This window comes from Macrotis lagotis, chromosome 1, assembly GCF_037893015.1.
Source record: "Macrotis lagotis isolate mMagLag1 chromosome 1, bilby.v1.9.chrom.fasta, whole genome shotgun sequence".
NCBI classification, from domain to species: Eukaryota; Metazoa; Chordata; class Mammalia; order Peramelemorphia; family Peramelidae; genus Macrotis; species Macrotis lagotis.
The window spans coordinates 865,769,802-865,793,955 of record NC_133658.1 but is presented as its reverse complement, the minus strand read 5'-3'; the positions used below and the strand labels follow the sequence as shown (position 1 = coordinate 865,793,955).

General features: G+C 40.9%; 1 protein-coding gene across 2 annotated transcripts in view; it reads left to right on the top strand.

The window, feature by feature from the left end:
- Window positions 1-24,154, top strand: part of MAN1C1 (mannosidase alpha class 1C member 1) — a 222,013-nt gene that overhangs the window by 137,637 nt on the left and 60,222 nt on the right. For both annotated transcript variants that reach the window (XM_074218080.1, XM_074218081.1), the window contains exon 3: window positions 23,804-23,919. In XM_074218080.1, the coding sequence (XP_074074181.1) occupies window positions 23,804-23,919 (116 nt within the window). The remainder of the gene's footprint in view (window positions 1-23,803; window positions 23,920-24,154) is intronic.

Sequence of the window (24,154 nt, the reverse complement as noted above, 5' to 3'; positions counted from 1 at the left end):
TGGAATTAAGAGGGATTGGGAAAGGCTTTCTGTAGTAGGGATTTCAGGTGGGAATTAAAGGAAGCCAGAGAGGATAGATAGACAGTAGGCCAAGTGGAGGAGGGACAATGTTCCAGACATGGGGGAGAGGAAATGTAAATGATTTGAACTCAGGTCTTCTTCCTGACTCTAGGAAACTGAGACCAAGGCAGATTCAGTGATCAGAGATCACACAGATGATAAATTGCAGAACTGGTATTTGAATTTAGGGTTCTAGGAATCTAGATTTAATTCTCTTTCCACTATGCCACTGTGTTAGGGAAAGATTGATGACATCCAGTAAGTGTGGTATTGGACCTGGTTGGAAGGTTTTCTACCTGGTGTGGGCACCTTCAGCTCTGCCCCTTGTAATGAGGCTGACACACTAGTAGGAGCAATAAGAATAATTCCTTCTCCCTCCTATATAGGGCACTCCTCAGCTCACAGCATCCTTGTCAGGCAGGGGGCTCTCAGTGGTTCAGAAAAGCTATTTGGATTGAAGGGCATAGCCTTTCTTTCATAGTTTGTTTCTGCCTAAACCTTTGTCCTCAATGCCCTTACCTTTAAGTAACCCTCCATGCCAGAAACCTTCTGCCTTAGACATTTCCAAGTTCCTATGCAATCTCATTGAGTGGTGGTGCCTTGTCCATGACATCAGATGTACCTGAAGGGGACCCTTCCCTATCGATGGGCACTTAAGCCCCTCATTTGACAGATAAGAAAACAGAGTAAGGGACTTGCTCAGAGTTGCATTGTCAATTGAGGTGAGATTCAAATCAGATCTACTTGTGTCCAAATTAGTAAAATATGGTAGCAAAAATAAAAACCCATCCTTCAGTAAAATCCATCCAAGTCCTCAAACTGACTATGGATGACTATGAGATGGACTATGAAAAGGAAACAGATACTTTAAGCATCATACATTACACGTATTATTGACATAGTGAGGGAAAAAAGAGAAGGAATAGGAGAAGCAAATCCTCAAAGTTGTTTTATATGGACCTGGAAATCAACGAAGAGTCAGAGGTTATCTGATCCACCTGACTTCTTTTGTAGATGAAGAAAATCAAAGCAAGGTTAGAAATGAAGTTTGAACCCTGGTCCTCCAATTCCAAAGTCAGGGGTCTTTCTACTATGCCTTGAGGCCTCCAGAGGACCTAGGTTCAAATCCTATCTGCTATTACTACTTCCCCCTCTCTGGACCTCAAATTTCTAATCTGTAAAATGAGGCTGCTAAGGTCCAGTCCAAGTCTAATGTCCAGTTTAGCTCTGTGATCCATGAACAAGTCACTTGACATCACCCAGCCTCAGTTTTCTCTTTCTGTAAAATGTGAGATGACAATTAAAGTGCTTCTTTCAGCCTTTCATGAAATCAGAAGAGAAGGATGGGTTGTTCCTTGACAAAGGCATGGGCGACTGATTCTTCTTCCCTTGTCAAAACAGGGATGTGGTGTTTTTGTCTCTGAGACAGTTCCTTAGAATCACAGAATCCAAACCTTGGCAGCAGTTTGGCCTTGATAGGTCTGAGACATCAGGCAGATTGTGATGGGGGGAGGGGGGTTTGGAGTCTCAGCAGGGGCTCCCAATGATGGCCTTGATCTCAGTTTGTGCGATTTCAGGAGTGAGAGGTTGTGAAGTCTTCTCTGGCAGAATGTATGATGTATGCCAATAGAGACGAGAGCTAGGGTGTGCTTAGTGGAGACATGACAGGGTTTTGATAGCACAGTCAACCTGACATGTCTAAAAAATTCTGGCATGAATTTTCCTGGCATGGGATGAGATTTCCTATTAATTATGACTTTCAAGATGCTGAAACAAGTTAGCAAAGGGAGGTTGAGGAGGCTCTTGGTCCCTCTAGACTCTCACGCCAAGGCCCTCTTCACACTAGGTGACTGGGCAATTTTAGTTAGCAGCCTGCCTGGAAATGAGAAGATCATAGAGTTGTTTGAAAGGAACCTCAAGCCAGTAATTTAGCCCAGCCCCCTTATTTGACAAATGAGACCTAGATAAGTAAAATGATTTGCCTAAAGTCACATAGGGGACAGGATTGGGATCCAGGCCCAGAGATTCTCTTTGTTCCCCTACTTTTTCTAATATGTCATTAGAAGGAGGTAGAGAAGAAAGTATTGGTCTATAAGGAGTTGTATTATCTACAAATCTGATGTCTGCCATCTCTGACTTTATTCAAATCTTTGACAAAAAAACAAAACAAAAAAAAATGATCAGCACAGGGCCAAGGACATATCCCTGGGGTATTCCACTAGACTCCTCCCTTTAAGTTGACAGCAATTCATTAATGACTGCTCTTGGGACTGGTTATTCTATTAATTCCAAGTTCATTAACTATGCCCATACTTTCCCATCTTTGAATAGAAAGATGTATTACAAGACTTTTGTCAGATGCCTGGCTGAAATTGCCTCTATTAATGCCTTTGCACTGATTACTGACTCAAATCTTTCATGGGTCTATGATCTCATCAATTTGTATTTCCCCTCCAGTGATGCAGATTGTGGCCCATCTATGCCTACCCACCCTCTGTAACTCTTGTATAGTCCTCCCAAGAGTTCATCATCATGAGTCCACCCAATGTACTGGAAGCTTTCCTCACTTTTCTGAATTTACAAGGAGAGCAGTGAAATACTCAAGTCATCCCTCTATTGACCCATTGCCATGTTACTATTCTAGTAATATTGTCAAAAAAAAAAGGAAATGTTAGTCTGGTGAGCAAATGGATCACTGCTTAGACCATCCCTTTAACAATACTTTATATAATTTTATGAGGAATCAAAATCAAGTTTCATTCTCTTCCTTGTTCCCAAACTGAAATATTTGTCTGGCTTCAATTCCATAGTAATTATATCCATTTCCCATTATTTGTCAAAGTATGGAAAGAAGAATATGGAGGGAACTACTGACTCAGACATTGATCTTCCTAGAGAAACAGAAACTTTGAGATCAATGAGTTGGGAATGCTATACTTGTTGCCCCAAACTGGAGCCCTGCTGATGACTTTGGAATCTAAGCTTTTGTGGAAATGACTGAGAGACAGTGATCTCCCATACCAACTACTTCTTTCTATGCAAGCAAGTAGGCTAGGAAGATGGGGTTCCCTCCCCTGCTACAACCTGGTCAGGACTCACTCCCTAGGCCAAGTCCTGTGAGTCAGTTCTGTGAAGGGTATGATTTCCTGAGAAGGTAAGATTGTCAAATAGGGACACTGACTAACAGGATCTACAGTTCCTGGGTCTGGAGATTTCTTAGTGTAGAGTTCTAAGGCATTTGGTCCCACCATGCCACTTAGAATGTCTTGTAGATTTTAGAGCTGGATTTTTGGAGATCATCTGTGTTCATGGTTCTGCTTTTCTTCAAGACTCAAGTACATATTTGCTCAGAAAGTCCTTCCTGATGCCAGCCACTAAAAATGATTTCTCCTCACATTTTCCTGGAGTGCTTTATCTGAACCTTCCCTTTGCTACCATCACATCCTGCTCTATAGTTTGCATTTGTGTGCATGCCCTCTCCTCAACCCTCCCCCCCCTCCCCATGGTTTTACTCCATCATTTGCCAAGATTCCCCATGGGAAGAGATATAGTGGTTCCTTCATTCCACCTCATGTATGCTTAAGAACTTCCCTCACATAACATCCTTCTTCTCCAGTGATGCTGGAACCTCTCTTCACACAAAAATCAGGGACCCTTGTATTAGTGAACCTTGGGAAGAGGTAGCAGGTATTTGATATTCATTGAGCTTCCATCATGTTCTTCTTCTTTTTTTTTTTGCAAGGCAATGGGATTAAGTGACTTGCCCAGGGTCACACAGATAATTATTTAGTGTCTGAGGCCAGTTTTGAACTCATGTCCTCCTAAGTCCAGGGTGGGTGCTCTATCCACTGCACCACCTAGCTTCCCCTCCCACCATGTTCTAAGCTTTGTACATATTAGCAGGCTGATATCCTTACTCTTGAGGAATTTGAAATGATCAGTTTGTCATAGAATGATAATGTCAAGTAATGACATAATAAAAACTCCACATGTGTAGATAGCTTTAAGATTTATAAGACATTAATTTATTAGAACATTAAAGTTTACAAAGACCTTTTCATCCTTTATTTCATTTGATTCAAGAATGGAGGGAGATAAAAGACAGGTGATATAATATCCATTTTGCAGATAAGAGAATGGGGACCCAGCAACATGAATGCCATATTCAAAGTCAATCAACTGGTCAGTGGCAGAATAAAGACTGACATCTGACTCTTTCCATCACCCCACTGTACACCCTGACTCTTGAGAAACTGAGGGGTTTTTTTTTGCCTTTTCTGGCTCTGTCTGCATGACTCTGCCTTCCTCAGTTCCACCCCTACCCACATTTATCTCTGGTGACCATTCAGCCCTGTCAAAGTCTGTCTCAAGGAATTGAAACAGCTCTGCCCCAGCACAATTAATTATAATTGCCTTTTAATTATTGGCGGTGTTCACTTTGTGCTTTGACAAAATGGGTTGCTCTGTAATTTTGAAAACAAGACAGCCTGAAATCAGCATCGGGGGCTCATTTTGAAGACTTCACTGAGGCTGAAAAACCATCCATTCTCTAAATATTCAGCTATGTGTTTGTTGGGAGTGCCCTCCAGCATTCCGGGAACTTGTGCTCATCTGGAAAGATTGGAGAATGCTCTTGGGGGTCTGATCATTAAGAAATTGAACTGTGTGTTTTCTTTGGAACTGAGAAGCCTCCTTCTCTTTGGCTCTACTGTGTTTGCTGCCATTATAAATTGCTTAGTTCTGGCATCTGAAGCAGATGCTTTGCTTCCCTGCTCTCTATACATCCAAAGCAATCCTGGTGCTGTTCCCCCACTGAGAGATGAAAACTGGGCTTGGCTGTTCAGTGTCTGCCTTCTCAGAATGCTGCCTATACCCACTTGGTCTCTGCATAATTCTGCAGGCATCTGGCCTTGATTTCCCCATGCATAAAGTGAGAGGATTAGATCAGATGGTCCCAAGATCCCTTCTAACTATCTATTGACCTAAAATGCCTCCTGGCTCTAACATTCTGTGTTCTCAAGGTCTTTCCAGTTCTGACATTTTGTGTTTCAAGGCCCTTCTGAGTTCTGATGTTCTGTGTTTGAAGGATCTTCCAGTTCTAACATTCTGTGTTCTAAGGAGGCTTCCAATTCTGACATTCTAAATCTCCAAGACCCTTCTAGTTTTAACACTCTAGATTCCCAAGGCTTTCTCATCTCTGTTGTTCTCTGTTCTCAGACCATTCCCAGCTCTAACATTCCATGTTCTCAGAATCATTCCAGTTCTAACATTCTAGATTCCCAAAGTCCTTCCAATTCTAACATTCTAGATTCCCAAGGCTCTTCCATCTCTGTTATTCTATGTTCTAAGACCATTCCCAGCTCTAACATTCCATGTTCTTAGAATCCTTCCAGTTCTAACATTCTATATTCCCAAGCTCCTTCCAGTTCTACCAAGGCTCTTCTATCTCTGTTAGACTATGTTCTAGAGCTACTTTCAACTCTGATATTCTATATTCTAAGGACCTTCCAACTCTAACATTCTTTGTTCTAAGGGTTCTTCCATCTCTGGCATTCTAGATTGCCAAGGCTCTTCTATCTCTGTTAATATATGTTCTAAGAGTATGAATAGCTCTGACATTCTAAATTCTAAGGGCCCTTTAAGCTTTAACATTCTTTAGTCTAAAGTCTCCCTCCTAGATCTGACATTTATCATTTCCCTTCTAACTATGTGAACTTGAGTCAGTCACCTCCATCTCTAAGTCTCAGTAAAATGAGAGGGTCAGAATAGATGTTCTGTAAGGCTGTGAATCCCTTTGAGACAACTCCATCAATCCAGGGCAAGTGCAGGAAGTGTAGATCCTAGATATAGTCCTCTTCTTAGTACTAGGAGGTAGAAGGTGGTATAATCATTGAACTATAGACTATTAGATTTGGAAGGAATATTCTAGGTCATTCAACTCAGTCCCTTATTTGACAGATGAGGAAGGTTAAGGCCTGGAGAGAAGGGTGATTCATTTAACTTCCCACATAGTGATCTTGTGGCAGAGTTGGGACTCAATTCCAGGTCTTCAGACTCCTTGTCCAAAATTCTTTCCACCATATTGACCCTCATTGGAATTTCTCTTTTGTCATTTCAGTCTTCTAGACCCCTACTGTGGGAACAGGAGTCAGGGTTTTCTGAGTAGTTTGGGAATCACTATGTAAGAGTCCAGTAACATGACTGCCATTTGCTAATTGTGTGACCTTGAATAAATCCCCATCTGCCTCTCCAACTCTCAGTTTCTTCATCTCAAAAAATAGGGAGCTAGACTCAATGTCCTCTGAGGTCCCTTTTCTGTCTAAACTGTTAATCCTAGGATCTGAGTTCAAAGTCCAAGCTTGCTACCTTATGGCTTTGGGCAAGTCACTTAATGCCTTTGCCTCTGAGGTTCCTTCTAACTCTAAGATGGAAATATTTTCTAAATATGAAAAACCAAAGTTCCAGAGCAAAAGCAGGAGTGCCAGGGAGAGGAAAACCCAGAGAGAGTTTAGTACATTAGATGTTAGGCTTGGGAGGTACTTTAGAATGTAGTATAACAGAGCTGAGTGGGATCTTAGAACACCGAATATCAGAGCTAGAATGACTCTTGAGACTATCAGGAAAGTGGGACAGGGGAACCTTAGAGTATAGGAGTGTTTTAAGTGATTTGGTAGAAAGAGTACTGGATATGAAGTCAAGAAGATTTGGATTCAAATTCAACCTCAGTCGCTTACTAGCTGTGTGATCCTGGGCAATTCTCTTAATCTCTACTTCAGTGTGCTCCTCTGTAAAATGGGAATAGAAATGACACCTATCTTCAGGATTCTTATGAGCATCAAATGAGGTAATTTTTTAAAATGTGTTTTTAAGAGCTATGTAAATGCTAGCTATGATTAATGTAAAAGCAGAGATGGAAGGGACTTCAGAACTCAGCAGAATCAGAAGGAGATTTAGAATTCAGAAACCTGATGCATGTTTTTATCATCATCAGTTTATGCTACATTAAGAAATTGCTGCCAGTTTTCAAAAAGATAGTTAATGATGGTTGTGCTGTCAGCAGGTTGGTGTGGTGGGGTCTGATGGAGGTAATGAACAGGCTGGTGGGGGCCAGAGGAAAGGCTGGTGGGGGCCTAGAAGACCAGGCTTATAGAGGCTAGAGGACAAGTTGATGAGGAATAGTTATCAAGTGTATGGAAGATCCTTTGATAAATAGAACATGGTGGTGCCAGAGTTGATGACTCCCCAGGACCTACCAAAGGACATGCCCAGTCAGAAATGAACTTGCTAGAATAGTACAGAGCATAGCATGGCACCCCCATGTCCAGAATTCCCCATTGTGATCTTGCCTCAGTCCGAACCAGGATCTCTTTACAGCTGTTTTTCCCCGCTCCAGGGAATGAATAAGAACTTTCCAATTTCTTTTCATTTTTCTTTATTCATAATCATTGTTCCTTTTGCTATTAGGATTCCAAGTCCGCTTAGCTCAAATCCACACACTGATCAATACTTGGCTATGTGGAAGACTAACTGTATAGATCTAAGACTGCATTGTCATCTGCTTCCTTTGTGACTTCTTGGATTGAGGCTTCTTCTCCAAACTCATTGTCCCCTGCTGTGACTGCCAGCATAGTTTAGGGAGCCTCAGAGCTGATCCCTGTAGCAATCAATGCATGACATGGTTAACTTAACATTCATCCTTGCCTTCTTTTCCTTATCATCCTCCCATACTTCAGGTACCAACTTTCTCACTGGGGTCTCCCAACTGCCCCAGAAATATTTTATATAATTTAGCAATAGAATCCTGGAAATTCTTAAAGGATGACCACTATTCACCCTGGACATTCAACCTTAAAATAGTAATTTTATATGATCCAGAGAATAAACTTACCACAGGAATAAGTCACTGAAAATGTGGGGCAGCTAGGTGGTGCAGTGGATAGAGCACCGGCTTTGGAATCAGGAGGACCTGAGTTCAAATTTGACAACAGACACTTAATAATTACCTAGGCAAGTCACTTGGGTAAGTCACTTAAACCCATTGCCTTGCAAAAAGAAAAAGAAAATGTGATAAGAACTATGGATTCTCAAACATAAACTGTAAGAGTTGGGAGTAGCTTTAGAACTTAGAATGCCAGAGATGGAAGGGACCTTAAACTACAGTGTTAAAGCTGAGAGAGCCCTTAGAATACAGAATGTCAGAGCTGGGAGGGACCTTAAACAGAATGTCAGAATTGCGAGGGTCCTTAAAACACAGAATGTTAGAATGGGAGGGACCTTAAAGCACAGAATGTCAAAACTGAAAGGGTACTTAGAATACAAAATATTAGGACTAGAAGAGCCTTAGGACATGGAATATCAGTGTTGGAAGTGTCCTTAAAACACAATGTCAAAGCTGGGAGGACCCTTAAGATATAGATTGTCAGACTCAGAGGGACCTTAAAACATATCATATTATTGGAACTAAAGGGTCTCTTAGAGGATATAATATTAAAGATTGAAGAATGCTAGAATGTCGAACCTCAAAACAGGAAAGAAACTTGGAGCTCATCTAATTCTTTCATTTTACAATTGAGGAAATTGAGGTGTTCAAACTAATTAGTGTCAGAGCCAGGACTACCTGGCCCAGTGTTTTTCCCTTTCATCATGGCAGAGAAATTCTGGGCCACATGGAAACGACAGTGTCTGATCTCTCACAAGGCTTTTGTGTCTCTCTCAGAGGATGATTAGAGGCCAGAAAACCCTGTTGTATAAGACTGATTCTTTTTAAAAATCTATTTTCTGTATCATTTCAGGCACCCTGTAACAAATGTGTCCCCAACCTAGCCTTGGGGGAAGGGACCAAGCCTGACCTGGGCAGTTGAGGGGGTTTTGTGGGGTGTCTCATAGAATTCAGCAAAGTCAGAAGGAGCTCTGGGAATTCTGCAATTATAAACCCCTCCCCCAGGCTATTCCCCCCTAAGTGTTTTTCTGGAACCCACATTGCTCAGCCTGGCGTGTTTCCCTTTGCTAAGAGGATTGCTCACGCAAACCCTGGCAGCATCATTAATTCCCGGAGGCAATGGAATAGATAAAAATGACTGACTGGAAAGTTATTCTTTTTCCTGGTCAAGAGGAGCAGGGAATTGGTGGGGAGCAGGTCACTCATGCTCAGAACCTCTCAACAGCTCTCTATGAAGACCCTTTCCCTTAGCTTGGCCTTCAAGGTCATCTGCAACCTCATCTCCAGCTGCTCTCCTCAAGCATTCTCTACTCCAGCCAGACTGGATTACTTAAGAGAACTGCCCCGCCAACCCCCCAATCCAAGCATTCTTCGCTGTTTTCCTGTCTGTTGTGTTGGGGCTTAACTTCAATTCTGAGAGACTTGGGTCCTCCCTCTCTCTCCCCCATCTCCCTACTTCCACTTGGAACAATCTTGCTGGTTCTTCAAGGCCCAATTCCAATGCTAATTAATTCCTTCTGGAAGCCATCTCTGGTTTTTATCTCTTAGCAGAGATTTTTTTTTCCCTGTCTCCATCCATCATATAGCACTTTCTATCTCCCTGTGTTAGAGTTGAGTTAGATGACTTCCCCAAGTCTCAGTTTGCTCACCTATACAATGGAAATGATAACAATTCCTTTCTCACAAGCTCACTATGAGTCTTGAAGGTAATAATGTATATATAATGTGTTATATGTCCTAAAAAGTTATATAAATGCCAACTATTGTTATTCTAATACATTGTAATTATCATTTTGTATGTACCGTATCCTCCCACTAGGATGTTAACTTCTTGAGAGTAGGCAGTGTGGGAGCTAGAATATAGCCAGGCTACTGAACTTGGAGTCAGAAAGATGTGTTTGAATCATACCTTGGAGAATTAGTAGCTGTGTGATTCTGGACAAACTCCCTGCCCTCTCTGGAATTCAGTTTCCTCTGTTAAATGTTTTGTCCTTCATTCTTGAAGAAGACCATGACAAGCATGTGAATTGGAGTCACCACCTCACTTTCTTCCCCAGAGCCCTCTGGGTCCAAAAATGGATCAAGATAACTGGAGATGGCCTTGGATGCAAGACAATCAGTGTTAAGTGACTTACTCAGGGTCACACAGCTAGTTAGTGCCAAGTGTCTGAGGCTAGATTTGAACTCTCCTCCTCTTGACGCAAAGCCAAGGTTCTATCCACTGTGCCACCTAACTGCCCCTCTTCTATTAAATGAGAATATGGCAGCTAAGTAGTGCAATGGATAGAGTCCTGGAGTCAGGAAGACCTGAATGAAGTGATTAGAGTGATAATGGTGATAATAGTTAATATTTAGTGTATAAATTTGGGGGTTTGTAAAGCTTTGTGACCCTGGGCAACACCAATTGACTCAAATAAAAAAGAAAATTAAAAAATTAAAAAAGGAGAGTATTGGACTCAATAGTTTCTAAATTCCCTTCTAGCTAGAAATCTATCCTAGGAACCAGTCCATTTTTTTTTTTGCAAAAGCAGAAATCTCTGCACACACTAGGCTCTTAATAATATCCTCCCTTTCTTTAGGATTTGCCCAATGTCTTCTAAAGACCCTGGCAGCTATAAAACTATTATCCTAGGAGTTTGTCCTGTCTTATTTGCCATAGTAGACCCTTAATAACAGCCCACCTTTTTTTTTAATAGGGAAAGTTTTTTTCCCCCTTTTTTCCCCCATTGGTTTTTGTGAGGCAATGGGGTTGACTTGCCCAAAGTCATAGTATGTATCTGGTGTCTGAGATCAAATTTGAACTCAGGTCCTCCTGACTCCAGGACCTGTACCCTATCTACTGTACCACTTAGTTATCCCCTAGCCTACCTTTCTTTAGGATTTTCCCCAATGGTTTCTAAAACCCCTTCCAGCTTTATATCTATAACCCTAGGAACTTGTTCTGTCTTATTTTCCAAGAACAGAATTCTCTGTACACAGTGGGGACTTAATAATAGCCCTCCTAACCTTTTATAACAAATAGACTAGCATCCTTGTAGTATCCCTCTAGGGATGGTTGAGGAAACCGAAGTCCAAAGAGATCACATAATTGTTCAGGGCTGGAGGCCAGGGGATTCAACAATCAATAATCAGTCAACCCATAAGCATTTATTAAGCACCTAATATATGCCAGACCCTCTCCAGTCTGCCCACTCCAGGTGCTAAGACTCTCTCCATCACCTCCCTGCTCTCTGCTGCCCAGGGACAATCATGGATGTGCTAATGTGGATGCTAAATGAGGCCATTTGACATGCTGGCTACCTGGCATATATGCCAGCTGGGGCTTAATAATCAGGGGTTGTTTGTTGCAGTGATGCCTGGCTGAGAGAGCACAATCGACCCTCAAATGTTTAGGCTGAGTCATTATATCTTTCTGCAGATGTGTATATGTGTGGGGGGGGGCGCTAGGAAAAACCTAGAAGACAGCTGATACCTTCCACCCTCCTAGGGATCTGAGCCCCCATGACTTGGCTGTCATCAGCTTCAGCCCATGGCTTTGCTAGCTCCTGGCACACACCCCATCTGCCCATACCATCACCATGCCCTTTTCCTGGGGGCAGCCCCTAGCAAACAGCATAGCTATGTTCACATGATAGCCTTCTCTGCTCTATTTGATGGCAAAGAGTCAGCAGGGAGGTTTCCTGGGAAGTTGCCTGATCACCTCATCCTGCATCCTGACCAGTCCCAGACACATACTGGTAGTGTATACCGATTCAGTAGTCTTTTTTGGACCAGATCAGCCTGGCCCTGCAGATCCATTCTAGCTGAGGCTGAACTCTGCTGGTTATTAGAACTGTCCCACAATGTTCAGCATTCTCAGAATATTCTTTTATTCCTCCTTCAGTGCCAAGAAGAAGGAAGTGATTCATTAGAGTAATAATGATGATAATAGTTAATATTTAGTATATAAATTTGGGAGTTTGCAAAGCTCTTTGCATTTATTATCTTAGTTGATCCTCACAATAACCTTAAGAGTGATTATTACCACTTTACAGATGAGGAAACTGAGGCAGACAGCAATTAAGTGGCTTATCCAGGTTACACTGGTAATATGTGGCTGAAATAGGATTTGAACTCATGTCTTCCTAGTAGCTAGTGAACAGAATACTGGGGCTCTCAGATTGTCTCAGGACCATATTTTTTTAAATGCTTGAAATCATTAATAATCAGAGAAATGCAAATTAAAGTAACTCTGAGGTTCCACTTTGTGCCTACTAGATCAGCAATGACACATCAGCTATGTAACGCTGGGCGAGTCACTTCACCCTGTTTGCCTCAGTTTCCTCACCTGTAAAATGAGTTGGAGAAGGAACTGGCAAACCATTCCAATATCTCTGCCAAGAAAAACCCAAATAGGGTCATGGAGAGTCAAATAAGACTGAAAAGTAAGTAAACAACAGCTTCCCTTCTCCAAGTTCAGTTCTGTGTTTACCACACTACCACAGGCAGAGGGTTAGAAATTTAGTACCGAAAAGGTCCACTGTGGTCATTTAGTCAATCCCCCTCATTTTCAAGAGTTGAAAAAATAAGACCCCGAAGGTTAGGTGAATTGGTTGAGGTCAGACAAGTGATTCCTAACAGAGCCAACACTGAAAACCTGTCCTTTGATCTTCTCAGTCTTGGGGCCTTCCCTCCCAGACTCCCCACTTCCTCTTATTCTTCTGTACCAAGCTTTTGTTGTATTGTCCCCACTTTGGACAGTGAGCTCCCTGAGGAGAGGGACTCTCTTTTACCTTTCTTCTTATTCCCAGCCCTTGCCCTGTTTAATAAATGCTTGTTGGAGGAACTTGACTAAAGTCAGGGTTCTTTCCACAGTTTGGTACTACTCTCTGTTTTCTGGCCTCCACGTGGCCAGAAAATCCTGAGGTACCTAAGTACCCCCAAGCCATCTTGAAAAGGCCTTAGCCAAGAAAGTATAATGCTGCCTTGAATCATAGGGGAAAAGCATGAGGTGATGTAGGCGTCATGGATTTAGAACCAATCATTTAATCAATCCCCTTCATCTTAGAGAAAAGGCAACTGAAGTCAAGCATGGGAAAATGACTTGCCCAAGATTCAATAGACAGTAGAAGTCAGAGGTGGGTTAGAGAGTTGGGTCAGAAAGACTTGAGTTCTGATCCAACCTCTCAGATATTTTCTATGTGACAGAAACAATTCCATACTACTCCAGCTAACTCAGTTTCTTCAACTGTCAAGTGGAGATAATAGCAGAAGACTCAAATGAGATAATATTTGTGAGGAATATGCTGTGATTATTCCCATTTTACAGATGAGAAGACTGAGGTAGGCATATTGAAGTGAACCAGGGTGCCACAGCCACTAATGCAGATCTTCCAGATTTCAAGTCTTTGTTTTATCTACTGCTCAGACCAACTCTCTCTTCAACTCTGGCTCCAACTTTTGAATTGGAATTCACCATTGGATTAGCCAATTGTTGAGATCTGTTCCACTACTTAAAGTTCCCGGAGTTAGATAGTTTGTTTGCTTAGCCAATTACTATTCTCTTCTTTGCCCAATGGATTAACCCCACCCCCAAAAAAAGATCCCAGGGCATAGACCAAATTGTTTACACATTTCAAACTTCAGAAAACCCTATATTCTTCTATCAGTGGAGGCAGGAAAGAATGTAGAACTCCTCTCCTTAAGTTTTAAGGATTTTATTGATGCTTTTAATAGTGCTTAAGAATAATGAGGTCCCAAGATCTATACCACAAAGTGGTAATCATCAAAACAATTTGGTGCTGCATAGAAAATAGAGAAGTTGATCAGTGGAACAGATTAGATACACAACATACATAGGTAAACAAACACAGTAGCTTGTGTTCAATTAACCCAAGGACCCCAGTTACTGATGTAAAGTCTCATTAGTCAACAAAAATTGCTAGGAAAACTGGAAAGCAGTCAGACAGAAATTAAGTATAGACCAACATTTTGCAAGGGTATGCTATAGTAAAATAGTAATAGTAATATAAGAGGGGGATTTCATAAGTATTTTTGAGAAGTGAGCTTTTGTTTCTGGATAAGGGAAGAATGCAGGACCAGACAAGGGAGAGGAACATAGAAGATGAAAGGGAAAATTTTTATTAAAATTTGAATGTTTTTCTACAAAAAAAAAACCCAATACAATTGAAGTAACTAGGAAAAAAATCTTTACAGCATGTTTCTTTAATAAATATCTCATTTACAAGATACAAAAGAAATTTATTCAAATATATAACAAGAGCTATTCCCCACTAGAAAAATGGTCAAAGGATATGAACAAGTAGTTTTGGAAGGGAAAAAGTCAAGCTATCAAAGACCATATTTTTTAAATGCTCTTAAACATTAATAATCAGAGGAATGCAAATTAAAAGTAACTCTGAGGTTTCACTTTAGGCCCACTAGATTGGCAAAAGTGATGCAAAGGAAAATGGTAAATGTTGGGGAGGCTGTGGGAAAATAGGAACATCAATGCATTTTTAATCGGGATAGGAATTGATCCAGCCATTCTGGAAAACAATTTGGGACTATCTTGAAAAGATCATACACATCCTTAAGCCTAGCTATACTCTTAGGCACATATCCCAACGAAATTAAAGAAAGAAAAAAATATATGTACAAAAATAGTTATATTCATTTTTGTGATAGCATAGAGCTGGAAGTTAAGAAGGTACCTACCTATTGGGGAATGTCTAAACAATGTGTGGTATGTGAATGTAATGGAACAGTATTGTGTTATAAGAAATGACAAAATGGACAGTGTCAGAGAAAAGTGAGAAGAATATGTGAACCTATTCAAAATGAAGTGAGCAGAGCCTGGAGAAAAAATTATACAATAACCACATTATAAAGAAACGGAAGGACTTTAAATGCTGATCAATTCAACAATAAATCATGACACCAGAAGACCAGAGATGAAACACATTTCCCATCCCTTGACAAAATGGTGATGGATACAAAATACAGAATATGACATACATTTTTTGAATTGGCCAATGAAAACAATTTGCTCTGCTTTATTAGACATGTATATAAGGGATTTATTTTTCTTTTTTGATGCTATTTAGTGGGAGAGGGTGTAGGAGAAAGAGGAGGTAGAGAAAATTTTAAAAAATATATTGAAATCAAAAAATAAAAATAATGGAAAATAAATGTCTTAAATTTGTCCTGAAGGGTTGGCATTGTTTCTAGGCCAAGTCCCAATCCCACCTAGTTCACATCTAGTATACTCACCATGAGGCCTGCCCTGCCATCTTGCCTTAATGGAAGCCTTCAGCTTGTCCTCTCTCAATCTGCCACTCCAATCTTACTCTCAATTCCTTATTGTCTCAAAGCTGGAACATATTTGTATGGCTTGACTTCAAATTGACTGCATCCTAACTCACTTTTCCTCCAAACAAGGAAAGCTCAAAGGTAGGGAGGAGAGTTTTAGACCCTGGAGTCCAGGATCAAGGTTCATTGTGAACTGTTTTTTTTTTTTTAGCTACTTAGAGAGATACATTGGAAAGATGCTGGGGTGGAAATCAAAAGACCTAGTTTTAAATCTTTCCTCTAATATTTATGACCTTTGTGATTTTTAGGTAAGCCATTGACCTCTCTGACCTCAGTTTCCTAGTCTGGAAATCAAGGGGTTGAACTAGATGAATTTTTGAAATCTTACAGCTCCAGATCTCAGATCCTATGACCTTGAGCAGGTTCAAGCCAACAACATTCATTTCTTAAGAGCTGCCAATATCATCTTCCTAAAGCACAGGTCTAGCCATGTTATCTCATTACTTAAACTCTAGTGGTTTCCTAATATCTTCAGAATTAAATACAAAATCCTATCTATATTTGGTGTTCTGACTCCTTACCAGATGGCTGTTTCCTGCCTCATCAGTCTTTTATACTCAGCTCCTCTCCATACACTCTACAATACAGCGCTACAAGTCTCCTTACTATTCTTCTGCATTAAAGACCCATCATATTCTGACTCCATATTTGACTGTCCACCATCCTTGGAATGTTCTCTCTCCTCACCCCCATCTCCTAGTTTCTGGGGCCTCCTTTAAGTCCTGACTCAAATATTACCTTTTGCTTGTCCAAATCTCAAATTCTTCTCTTTGAGATTCCCTTTGAGACAATCAAATATACTCTGTATATCTTTTGTATGTCCCTAGTAATTTACAAGTTGCTTCCTCAATTAAAATGGGAGCTCCTGGAAAACAGGTTCTGAGTTTTTGCCTTTCTTTGTCCCCACCCCACCCCCAATCCCCATTAGTCTTTATCACAATGCCTGAAACATAATAAAGTCTTAAGTGCAATAATAAATTTGATGGGCACTATACTAGGTACTAGGGACAAATACCATCCCACAAAAATGATTCTTGACCTCAATTCTTATAATAGCTCTTATTATCCCCATTTTGCAGTTGAAGAAATTGAAACACTGAGGTTAAATGACTTGTTCTGAATTACCTAGCTAATAAGTATCTAAGGTTAGTGTTGAACTCAGGTCTTCCTGACTTCAAATCCACTGCTCCACTTAAAAGCTGCTCAGTCATATCAAATGTTGCAGAGAAGTGAGGAGGGTTGAAGACAAGAAAAAGCTATAAGATTTGGCGATTGAGGTTTTTGGTGGCCTAAGAGAGATCTGGTTTGGTTTAAAGAAAGTAGAAAGTTGGAAGAAAAGTAGAGACAATAAGCATAATGATTGTGGAAGCCTCAGTTTCTCCATCTCTAACAGGAGGATCATGTTGTGCTGATCCTTCTTCATTCACAAGTTCTTTCATAGGATCATAAATTTTGAACTTGAAAACAACCTCAGAGTCATATCATCCCACCCCCAATCTCATGAATAAAGAAACTGAGATCTAAGGAAATTATTTCCCCTACTCTCCATTTCTACTGTCATTACCCTGGTGCAAGCCCTTCATCAACTCATGCAAAGACTGCTGCATAAGCCTTCTATCCACCACAAGTCCTCCCCACCCCCACCTTTAGTACACTCTCTTGTTCAGCCACCAAGAGGATCTTCCTAAAACATGTTTGACCATGTCACTTCCCCACAATATAAACTCCAATGGCTCCCTATTAGCTCTTTTGATTGTTCAGTCATTTTAGTTATGTCTGAAACTTTGTGATACTATTTAGGGTTTTCTTGGCAAGGATGCTGGAGTGATTTACCATTTCCTTCTGTAGCTCATTTTATGGATGAGGAAACTGAGGCAAATAGGGTTAAATGACTTGCCCATTGTCACATAGCTAATGTCTAAGACTGATTTTGAACTCATGAAGATGAATCTTCCTGATTCAAAGCCCAATGCTCTATCCATTATGCCACCTCCCTTTTAAAGTCCTTTTATATGTTTATACTGGCCCCTTCTTACTTTTCCAGGCTTCTACTTGGTTGCAAACCAATGACACTGTCCTTCATGCACAGGGTACTCCATCTCCAGCTTTTATTCCCTTTTATTGGTTGTCCCTCCATGCCTGGAAAGCTTCCCCCCCTTTACATCCCTTTCTGGGTTCTTTACCTTCCTTCAAAACTTGGAGTAAGGGACAGCTAAGTGGTGCAATGGATAGAGTACCGGCCCTGGAGTCAGGAGGACCTGTGTTCAAACAAATATGACCTCAGACATGTGTGACCTTGGGCAAGTCCTTTAATCCCATTGCCTTGCTAAAATACCAAAATATAAAAAAAAAGATGGGCTAAATCTTGCCTTCTTTTCCCAGCTCTCTTGGCCTACCTTTTTGAAATTATCTTATATCTTCTCTGTCTATATTTTGTATCTTATTTAGGCACCTGGATATCTTGTATCTAACCAGCAGAATGCCTTGTCTTTGCCTTCTTGATAGCCTTATCACTTGGTAGTGTTTGATATACAGTGGTACTTAATAAATGCTTGCTGTTTGACATAGGGAATAAGTGAAGAAGAAAGTTTTCTTGAATTCAGGTCCACTGACTTCAGAGTGGCATTCTTTCTTCTATACCCTGCTCTCTCCCCTATGAAATAGTTATTATTATCCTTATTTACAGGCTTAGAGTACCACACGTACATTTTATATACTGTCGTGTTCATGTTGAGCTTCCATTGATCTTAATGGAAGAGTCAGTCCTATATGAAGCCCTCAACTATGTCTTGTCTTTGGTTTGTATTAGTAGAGACAGAGCAATATTGCCTTTTTTATATGGAAAGGTGGAAGAAAGCTGGAAACTGAGATAATGAAGACTCCAGAACCTGGCAAGAGTCCCAGTGTTTTAAAGTTGGAAGGGATTTCAGAATCTTCCTCATTAGCCTTCTATTTTATAAATGAAGAATCTGGGTCCCAGAGAGGTTAAATTACTTGCCCATGGTTGGATAACTGGTAAATGGGAGAGCTTGAACCAAAAGAAACAAAACAGAGTCCCTGATTCCACATCCAAGACTCTTGCTTCCTCTTTAAAAGCAGACTTTGTAGCATATGGAACTTGATAGCTGGGAGGGTCCTTAGAATATAGAACATTAGGACTGTAAGAGACCTTAGAACATTGAAATGTCAGTACTTTCAGTGGCCTCAGATCATAGAATGTCAGAGTTGGGCGGGGCCTTAGAACACAGAATAAGCTTGAAGGGCCCATGGAAAACAAAATGTCAGAACTGGGAGGAGATGTAGTATACAGAATGTCAAAACTGAGAAGGGTCTCTAGAACATAGAATGTCAGAACTTTATGAATCTTAGAATTTAAAATATCAGAGCTCCCTTAAAACAGAATGTCAGATCTGGGAGGGGTCTTAGAACCCAGAATATCAAAACTGAAAGAGGCTTAGAACATAGAATTTTATGGTGAAAGGGACCTTAGAATCTAGAATGTCAGATCTAGGAATACCCTTAGAACATAGAATATTAGATCTTGGAAGGACTTTACAATCCATTCATTTAAGTTCTTCACACACACACACACACACACACACACACACACACCCAAAATGGAGAAAAAATGACTTGTCCAGAAGAACACAATGAATTTGTGGCTAACTGCTTGAGCTCCCTCCAGATCCTTCAATAATTCATAAACTTTTAAATGCCATAAACAAAAAGATGAACCTGCTTCCTGGAGCAGACAGCAATTGAAATCCAGTTGAATTTAGGCAACACACCTCTTGTGCCTCTTGTGCCTAATGGGCCTCCTTGAGTAGCCTTTGGTCTCAAGTGAAAGGATTTCTAAGTGCATACCTGGACCTCATCCCACCAAGATGTTGTGAAATCAACCAAGAGAGCAATTAGGAACATGAGAATGGGTGAGGAAGACTTGCCAACTTATCCAGCAGGCTGTCTTCCATTCTGTGAGTCATAGAGAGATCCATTGCAAAGGATGCTAGCTGTTTAGAAGGGAAAATGTAACTGGAGGCACTACCTGCTGACTTCACTGAGGTCACCATCAGGACAAGAGCTTGGGGTCTGGCACAGCCCTAGAAGTTCAGCCCCTGCTGATTTTCTATAACGAGACACAAGATTCTGTCTCCACTCCCCTTTGGGATCTAAGAGGAATTTGGCATCATATTTTTAAAAATTCCAGATGGGCATCAAACAAGATACCAAAACAAGTTGTGACTCATTCTATTTTATAATAAGCATTTATTCTTTCATTTATTCTTTCTCCCATTACTCAGTCAAGTCAGATTGTGGAGGACCTTAAAGACCAGGCTAATTTGTAATTTGTAATTCATCTAGAGACAAAAGGGAGCCACTAAAAGTTTTTGAGTGAGGTAGGGGGGTATTGAGTTGGTCAAACCTGAATATTAGAAAGATTATTTTGACAGCTATTTAAAGCAAGAATGAACTAGAGGGGAAGGACTAGAAGCAGAGAGACCAATTAGGAGGCATCTTCATTACAGGTAAGAGATGAGGAAGGGTCTGAATCAAAAACAGATTAACTGAATTTATTTAAGATTCCTTGTGATTTCTTCATCTTCAGATGTTGAAGGAGGAATTTTTGTTTGAGTAACAGATGGCTTGAAATAGACAAAATGTGGTAGATTTGGGGTCCACAGACCTGAGTTTTAGTTCCATTTCTATTGGCTATTGTTTTAGATAAAGGCCTCTCTGGGCCTCAGTTTCTTTATCTGTAAAATGAGAGAGTTGGGCTAAATGATTGGTAAGGTTCCCCAAAGTATAAAAACTATAATTGTTGAGATTCCTTCAAGAAGCAAGACCCCAGGGCAGCTAGGTGGTACAGTGGATAGAACACCAGCCCTGGAGTTAGGAGGATCTGAGCTCAAATCTGACCTCAGACACTTAATTATCTAGCTTCTGTGACCTTGGGCAAGTCACTTAACCCCATTGCCGTACCAAAAAAAAAAAAAAAAGAAGAAGAAGAAGAAGAAAGACCTCTCGGGATGAGAATTTGTAGCTTGGGTTTCTGATCAAAATGAATTATTAATATTTGATTTATCAGAAACTAAGAAAAATGGGAGTTTGACAAATCAATTAGGATCACAGGATGATAAATCAAGAGTCAGAAGGGCCCTCAGAAGCCATATATTTTAATTCTCTTCTTTTTTTCAAATGAGGAAACTGAGGTAAAGGGACTTGACAGTTGTTTACATTTTCTGTTTTATCTGAGGCAGAATTGAATGATGCATAGATTCAGTTCTGACTCATTTCTGACCTAACATTCCACTGAAAATTTCTAGACCTCATCTTCCTCAATTTTGAAAGAGTAGAATAGTATCTTTGTCTCAAGGAGAATTAAATATGATACTTTAATGCGCTGATTAAAATCTTAGAGTGTTAGAGGTGGAAGGGACTTTAGAGGTCATCCAATGTAACCCCTCCTGAAGCAAGAATTCCTCTTGTACAATCCTTCATAAGTGGTCATTCAGTTACTTTATGAATCCTCAATGTGATGGGAAGCTCCCTGTCTCACAGGGCAGCCCAAGTTTCATTATAGGACAATTCTAGTTGGTATATCTCTGACTCCCTCTAATTTGAACCCATTGGTCTTAGTTCTTTCACAAAAAAATAATTCAACTTCATCTTCATGTCAACTCCTCATGAACTCATGGGAGTGATTCCAGGGAGGGGCACTTTACTCCTTAAAGATAAAGAGAGGCTGAAGGTTTGGGATTACCCCCTCTAAGAACAATGTAGAGCTGACTTGGTGTTGGCTTTCAAGTTTCAGAAATGGGGAAGGAGAGAAAGGGAACAGATAGTGGATCTCCAGGATGGAAATTCCTCCAGGACATGGTCTTTGATGGGGTTGATGATTTGACTGAGGGAGTATAGAAATGATGGAGAGAAAGGAAATTTAGAGCTGCAAGGGATACTCTGAATGTGAAGAATTATTAGAACCTACAGAGGGTGGTCACAGTATGGATAATCCATAAGGGTAGATGGTCCTAAGTCAAAAAGTCATTTCTCTTTGAATTTTTTGGATGTGTTTGCATACTGACCTTTTAAGTATGGGAATACTCAATATTCTGGGAATTTGCTCCAAAAGAGAAATAATGAAGCCACACAAGGAAGGCCTGACTCAGAAGAATCTGGGAAGCTGCCCAGTTTCTCCATGCTGCCCATTCCTCCAGTTAGCGCATTCCTCTTTACATCCCATAATGCTGGAAATAGGCTTCTCACACCATCCTTTTTTATTATTATTTTTTACAAAGCAATGGGGTTAAGTGACTTGCCCAGTGTCACACAGCTAAGTAAGTATTAAGTGTCTGAAGCTGGATTTGAATTCAGGTCCTCCTAACTCCAGGGCTGATGCTCTTTCCACTGCACCACCTAACTGACCCTTCCCATCATCCTTTTACAGAAGGCTCCAGATAGAGAGGGGACAAGCCCTCACCATGTCTAGCTTGAGTCTCCCCTGAGGCTTACTTCTATTAAAGGCTATTTCCTGCTTGTCCCCCAGAGTTGTTGAGGAGGGGAACAGACATACCCTCCCTCTGCCTTTGTTGCTGTCACTAATCCATGTATCATTAGACTAGCTGTGGGACCTTGAGGGAGGCACTTGTTCTCTTTCTGGTCTGGAAAAATAGAATAATACTTGCTCTTCCTCCTTCAAAATGAAAGTCAGAGGGCAATTGTAAGTGTTTTGTAAATCTTAGACTTGTCTAGAAATGAGAGTTCTTAGGATGATTGATTGATTTTGACCTTAAGGTTATCTAGTCCAACCCCATCATGTTGTTGAGCTGTTTCATTTATGTCTGACTCTTCTTCCTGGTTCCATTTGGGGTTTTATTGGCAAAGATCTTAGAGTGATTTGCCATTTCCTTCTCCAACTCATTTTACAGATGAGGAAACCAAGGCAAATGGGGTGAAGTAACTTGTACAGGGTCACACAGCTAGTAAGTATCTGAGACTGGATTTGATCTCAGGGTCTTCCTTACTCCAGACCTGAGATTCTATCCACTTTGCCACTTCATATAGGGAAAACCAATGTATGGTGATTGGAACAGAGACTGGTGAGTGTGGCTCTAGCAGTTGGAGGAATCAAGGAAGCCTTCTTTTGGAGATGGAATTTGAGTTGAGCTCTTCCATAAAACTTTCCCTGATGAAGCAAAGAATCTTAGACTGGGAGAAGCCCTAAGGGTCATCTGGTCCAGTATTCTGTTTGATCCTGGAAGTGGTTGTCTAGCCTCTGTTTAGTAGTAGTGACTCACTACCCCCTGGGGCAGTCCGTTTCATTATTGGAAGCTCTGTTATCTCAAGTTAATATCTGATTCCTTTTCATTTCTACCAGATTCAGTACAATTCAACACACAGTGGTCAGTGCCATGCTGGGCATATAAAGATGAGCTGGAAAACAGTGTCTGTTCTCAAGGAGCTTACATTCTAGTGGTCCTAGTCCAACCCTCTGAAACAGTATAGAAGGAGGGAAGGAAAGAAGGAGGGAAAGGAAAAAAGGAGGAAAGGATGGAGAGAGGGAAGGGAAAGGGAAAAAGGAAAAGGGGAGGGAGGGAGGAAACAAGGAGGGAGGAAATAAAGGAAGGAAGGGAAGAATAGATGGAGGGAAGGCTGGAGAGAGGGAGAAAGGAAGGAGGAAAGGAGTGTGCCCCTCTTAAACAATGTGGAAGTCTTTAGCTCTCTTCCACCAAAGGGATGCTAACCCACACAGTTTTACCTCGTCTTTTTGGTCCCAGTTACCTATGTTTCACAATTATCCCCATGCTGTATACATGCACAAACCTCTTTGTCCAGTTCCCCTGCACAATGTGTGGCATTCTAGCATCTTAGTATATATACAACTGTAATCCTTCCTGGTCCTGTTCAGGTGCTTTTTCCATTAAGACATCCTTGGTTGTTTCCTTCCCCCTCTTCAGCCCTATTCATTGAAATGTAAATATTCTTTCTCCCACCTCAAACTGTCATAGAACATTTTGTCTGCACTTTTTCTTTGGTTCCATCACATGTACTTATTGGTATAAGTCATAGCTGCTCCCATTCAACTGCAAGTTCCTTGAGAACAGACTACAAAAAGACTGACACATAGTAGGTGCTTATTAAAAATATCAACTTGAATAGAGGAGGCAGAGGGGCCAGAGAAGAGACAGCTTATGAAACTGCTGCCTGTCCCCTAAAGTGCCAAATAATTTTCCTCCTGTACATTCTAAACAGGGCAAGTTGAGATGAACTCCTGGGTGATACTCTGGGCTCTACCTTAGCTCTGGTTTCCAAAGGAGTCAGCTGCCACAAGAAGCTTAAGATTGCCCTTGTCTTTTTTAAGGGTGAAAAAAAAGTTTGGAAGTTTTGTTTTCAAAGATATGGTGGGAAAGGAAGGGAATGAACCCTAGTCAAGTTGCTATTTCTTTGTCCCTGCAGGAGGTCTTGGTGGGGCTACAATCATTGATGCCTTAGACACTCTGTATATCATGGAGCTGACGGACGAGTTCCAAGAGGCCAAAAACTGGGTGGAGAACAGCTTTGACTTGGATGTGGTGAGTTGTAGAATCTTATATGTCAAAGCTCAAAGGGGCCCTAGGACATAGAATGTTGAAACCTAGAATATCACAACTGGGAGGAACCTTAGAACATAAAATGTCAGAGCAGGTAGGGTCTTAGAAAATAGAATGTCATAACTTAGACCCTAGAAGACAGACTGTCAGAGCTTAATGGACATTAAGCCCAGAATGTCAGAACTAGAAAGGACCTTCGAACCAAGAATATCAGGAC